Below are 4,687 nucleotides of genomic sequence, written 5' to 3'. Positions count from 1 at the left end.
TAATGTGGCTTGTGAAATACATGCTACACCAGCTTCTTCAGCTTCTGTGGAGAGGGTATTCTCTTTTAGTGGGGAAGTGACAAAAGGAAAGTGAAACAGGTTAAATGACTATAATTTAGAAAGAGAAGTTCTACTTCAAAAGAACAAGGAATACATTTAGCCTATAGTCTTGTGACAAGATTAATGTAACTTCACATATCTTGCACCATTTATTAGAATATTAAAAACACATTATTACTATAAATTATTAATAATTATTATGCTTATCAGAGAGAGAGAGACTGGAACTAGTACGAACCATACTAGTATATGTGTACTGGAACTAGTACTGTACTGTAACTATTAATGTTAAGGGTACTGGAACTAGTACTGTACTGTAACTATTGATGTTAAGGGTACTGGAACTAGTACTGTACTATAATTATGAATGGTGAGGGGTACTGGAACTAGTACTGTACTGTAATTATGAATGGTAATGGGTACTGGAACTAGTACTGTACTGTAAGTATTAATGGTATGGGGTACCGGAACTATATTGTACCATTTGGTACTGGAACAACACTACAGTATTGCCCACCACTAATTATTAGTAGTTAATTAATCAAGGGATTGAAGTGGGACTACTAGTAACTAGTACTAGCTAACTAGAACTACACTGTAAAAGTACAAGTGGTCACTGTACACTTAGTACTTGATACACTTTGAGTGTATCAATTTTAAAGTGTACCACAAACACTTCATTAATTCTCAGAGTACTATGCACACCCAATTATGATCATGATTGTAATGTTATATAACATGATATTTTAGTGAAACAAAATTGGACATGCCTTTAGTATACATTGAAAGTACATTATGATCAACCAAGTCTGATTGCTTTACAAGAGTGAACGATGGAGAAGAACTATTACAAACTTCATAGCAATGAAAGTGAGAATTAAAGCAGATTGTTTCAATAATCTCGCACACAAGAAAGTAATTATCCCCATTGTAAACTATTATATCAGTGACAACCCCAAATATTGGGTAAAAATCAATTGAAAGTAGAACCACCGAACCACACCTATATCGAGTTTCCAAAACTTCTATCCAATTTGATCTATCAAATAATAATGTAATCTATATGAGAATCAATCAGTAAGCAATAAAATTTACTGTGAGACTTGATGATTACTCATCTCAGAAAATTCGTCACTTAATTGTGAGTAATAATTAAGGTTTCTCACATCAACAGATATTGCTAAATAAATAAATGTGTTTTTACAGTTTATGCATCAAGCAGCATACTTACAAGGACCAGTTAAAATTTTCTTTACTAAAAAACTTTCCACAGAATTTAAATAGAGACATGAAAGCCTTTGATGATGATGAGCAAGTGTATGAAGAATATTTTTGAAACACCGAGATCGTTGAGCTAGCTCTTTAAAGTAGTGATGCTTGCTTTCATACCTCATGCACCAAAACCGAATTAATGGTCCACATCTAAAAATACAATCATTATGTCAATAATTAAAATTGCAATTTGGCTTGCCTGCTAATCCATTGAGGGTAGTGTAACATATAATGTAGCTTTGGTGTAATGTTGCATGAAGGGTAATGTTCAGAAAATGATGAATGATGATCTTCTATGAGGACAGCTAAGTAGGCAATGTCATCTTGTGATAGTTTCGGTGCAAAAAGTAGATCCATGATACTTAACAGTCGGAGGTAGTTTATCCACCTTAGATCATCTTTAGGAATTCTATCACCAATCATTAATGGCAAAAGACGACATAAACACCACATTTGAGCAGCTACAATTTTAAAATTTTATCTCAATTATTTTATTATTTATATTTTTACCTTTTTGTTTCATAGAGTGATCAGATGATCTAATTGTTGTATGTGGAATTGGTGTAGGTTTATTTCGAGCATCAATTGGTGAATAAGGGAATGTACTGAGTTGGTCATTTAATTCATCAAGGGTGATAATATTTTCATTTATTAAATATTTGACCAGCTCTTTCATCATGTAAGGGGCACATCCTTCCAGAATATCGTGCATGATATCAGGCACAAGACCATCCACAACATGAAAATAGTTTGAATTATTTAAAATAGAGTTTCTTAAAACTCCATAAGTTGTAGATGCGTGATTACGAAGGGCACCACTAAGGAAAGAACAGTGATACTGGTAAGTTTCACGAGTACGCAAAACAAAAGAGCCTTCAACAAACTGTAATACATGTATAAAAATTAAATTATACAAAATAATATTTACATTCGCTTGTGCTTCATGAACAGTTGACATACAGTGTCTGCACAGCCGGAGGGCACCAGAGGGTGACTTAAAGCCACCAAGTAAGTGTGATGACAGGTTGTCACCTGAAACAAGAGATATTGTACCTCTGAGAAGTACTTCTTGTCCATTCATTTCAATAGCAATGCCTTCCTAATATTTAAAGTTAATAATAAATAATATTAAACAAAATTATTCAATCTTACTTCTTCTAAAGTTTTAATGTCATTCATAAAGGGTTCTAAAATAGCATCAACACCAAATTTGTTTATTGAAGATGTTTTTACGATTGCCAAAAGTTGTATGGATGATAGCTGTGAACGCAGGTGAGGGCTCAAATTGCCAAGAGAATAGTAAAAGATACCTATTTGTACAAACCTCAATTTAGTATACTCAAAATAAAGAAACATACCAATTTTATGCAGTTTAACTTTAGTCCCTAAAGGGTTACAAATTTCCAAGTCATCATAGTACAGCATCACCTGCAAAAATCTCTTGTCCTGAGAAAACAAAGGGTGATTCTTGAAGTCGGATCCATCGCAATAATCTCCTAAAAGTTTATCAGTCCTGCAATGACTGTACATAACCTATTATGATTACAATCAATGACCATCTATCTTAATGCATTGCACTTAATTTACCTCTTTTAGGATTATTGGTTGCTTTAATAGAACTTTAAGTGACTTTAGCAATGGAATGTGATACACATAAATAGGTGCAAAAGTCAAATAAGGCCTGGAGATGTGGTGTTTAAGACTTGTCCTTCTGCCAAGTACCCTTCTTTCAGGTTCCTGTAACAACAATTGATAAAACATTACAAATTGTATAGTTTTAAGGAAAAAAGCTAACCAAAAAATTCATGTGATTTTTCAGTGTAGAACTGTTCTTGCAAATATTTTGAATCTAATTGTCTAAATGGATGGGTTATGAAAGGATCAGAGAAAACTTCAAGTAGGCCACTAATACTTCCAAGATTCAAACCATTAGTCTGTAAAACTTGTGAAACATTTGTTTGAAGACGAGAGACTATCTGTTGCATCAGAAAAGATACATCATCGACTAGACCATCAATAGCAGTCTGAGATACCTTCCTCACTTCCTTTAACTTTAGTAGAAATGTTGCTATTTGACGAAGGTGAACTGACTGCTGTGAAACTTCAGAAGAATTAGCACCATTTCCAGTGATGATGACGTCACAATTTTCAGGTACTTCTTCATCGTCATCAACTGTTATAAAATCATTACTATCACCTTCGATTGCAGCAACATTAGAATTTACCACAGAATTATCAGCTACATCAGACCTAGAAGGACATATATCCAAACTTTCCCTGTGCTTCCTATAGACATGTTTTTTGAAAGAATAAAAATTAGAGTAAGATCTTGAGCATCCCTGAATACCACAAATAACATGAAAACAAGGATCAAAAGCATGTGTTGCTGCCATGTGCTTGAGAACACCTTTCAGAGATGGGTATGCAGCTTTACAGCAAATCCAGCACAAACATCTTCGTAGGGTTTCCATTACTTTACTAACTAGCCACGCCTAACTCCTCCCAAATTAATAATTAACCTCCGCCTATCACGAGCACGTGGTCGGTTCATGATGAAGGCTGTGATGCTGTCATACCTTGAGAGGAACAAAGTAGTGAAAATACCTGATATTTACGAAGGAAGGGAGTTGGAATTTCTCGAGGAAGAGTTTAGGAAATTGTTTTCGTATCAAGGAAACTTGTCTATCTGTATTTCTTTTCATAAGTATGACCCTGGTTGGGAGGACTTTGTAGAGTTGGAAAAGGGAGAAGCTACTATAGAAAACAGAGATAAACTCAAAGTTGTTGTCGTACCACATATTGTAACTCCCCAACAAAGTGCTACGTCATCTGTTATTGTTGATCATGACACTCCCCAAAGAAATGCCTCGTCTACTCCATCAAGCTCTAATAAGTACCCTCCAAGAGTAATCGTTGATGATGAATCTCCACATGTCCAGCAATGAGTGGACGCGGATTAGTATACTGAGCAATTATCTCCGTATACTAGTGGTTGACTTTATACAGGGCAGGAATGGACATTTCCATTTACTAGGCTATATCTTTCTTCAGAATAAGTCTCATCAATTTGCGCACTTCAGTAGCTGTTCTCCATAATTATACCTGTGTTCCTGCTAAATATGACAGCACTTGGAGTAACTTTGTGTGGAACATTTGCAGATTAAAGATGAGGCAGTCAGTGCCGCCATTTTGTCATTCCTTTATGTATGTATGATAATTTTTTACTTTTTGAATCGTTATATCTAAATTTCAAACAATTTTTGACAAATTGCGCACTTATTTTGTGAAAGTACAACATTTTTACTGCCAAATCATGCAAAAAAGATAAAGAAATTCAAAACTTTGTTCTGTACTT

The 4,687-nt window shown here is 34.5% G+C and overlaps 2 protein-coding genes across 2 annotated transcripts; both read right to left on the bottom strand.

The window, feature by feature from the left end:
• Nucleotides 1-753: 753 nt before the first annotated feature.
• Nucleotides 754-1,526, bottom strand: LOC109582015 (uncharacterized). The gene is made up of 3 exons (XM_019996570.1): nucleotides 1,292-1,526; nucleotides 1,156-1,240; nucleotides 754-1,099 (listed from the first exon to the last, which is right to left on the bottom strand). The coding sequence occupies exons 1-3, from the start codon at nucleotides 1,452-1,454 to the stop codon at nucleotides 790-792; spliced, it is 558 nt and encodes a 185-aa protein (XP_019852129.1). The 5' UTR covers nucleotides 1,455-1,526; the 3' UTR covers nucleotides 754-789.
• Nucleotides 1,510-3,224, bottom strand: LOC100641764 (uncharacterized). Its single transcript, XM_019996532.1, has 7 exons — nucleotides 3,128-3,224; nucleotides 2,920-3,069; nucleotides 2,691-2,865; nucleotides 2,485-2,642; nucleotides 2,261-2,431; nucleotides 1,843-2,215; nucleotides 1,510-1,793 (listed from the first exon to the last, which is right to left on the bottom strand). The coding sequence occupies exons 1-7, from the start codon at nucleotides 3,137-3,139 to the stop codon at nucleotides 1,510-1,512; spliced, it is 1,323 nt and encodes a 440-aa protein (XP_019852091.1). The 5' UTR covers nucleotides 3,140-3,224.
• Nucleotides 3,225-4,687: the final 1,463 nt, after the last annotated feature.

This window comes from Amphimedon queenslandica, unplaced genomic scaffold, assembly GCF_000090795.2.
Source record: "Amphimedon queenslandica unplaced genomic scaffold, v1.1 AMPQUscaffold_13406, whole genome shotgun sequence".
In the NCBI taxonomy this organism is placed as follows: Eukaryota; Metazoa; Porifera; class Demospongiae; order Haplosclerida; family Niphatidae; genus Amphimedon; species Amphimedon queenslandica.
Note: the sequence above shows the minus strand (reverse complement) of the source record. Positions and strands in the feature narration are given on the sequence as shown.

Bases quoted from the DNA above. Each gene is read 5' to 3' on its own strand.
- LOC100641764 (XM_019996532.1), bottom strand. The intron at 2,432-2,484 runs GTAAGATTGAAT...TTTAAATATTAG, and splicing joins ACATTAAAACTTTAGAAGAA to GAAGGCATTGCTATTGAAAT. The intron at 1,794-1,842 runs GTAAAAATATAA...TTAAAATTGTAG, and splicing joins TCACTCTATGAAACAAAAAG to CTGCTCAAATGTGGTGTTTA.
- LOC109582015 (XM_019996570.1), bottom strand. From the start codon at position 1,454: ATGAGGTATGAAAGCAAGCATCACTACTTTAAAGAGCTAGCTCAACGA. The intron at 1,241-1,291 runs GTAAGTATGCTG...TTATTTATTTAG, and splicing joins GAAAATTTTAACTGGTCCTT to CAATATCTGTTGATGTGAGA. The intron at 1,100-1,155 runs GTAAATTTTATT...ATTATTTGATAG, and splicing joins AGTAATCATCAAGTCTCACA to ATCAAATTGGATAGAAGTTT.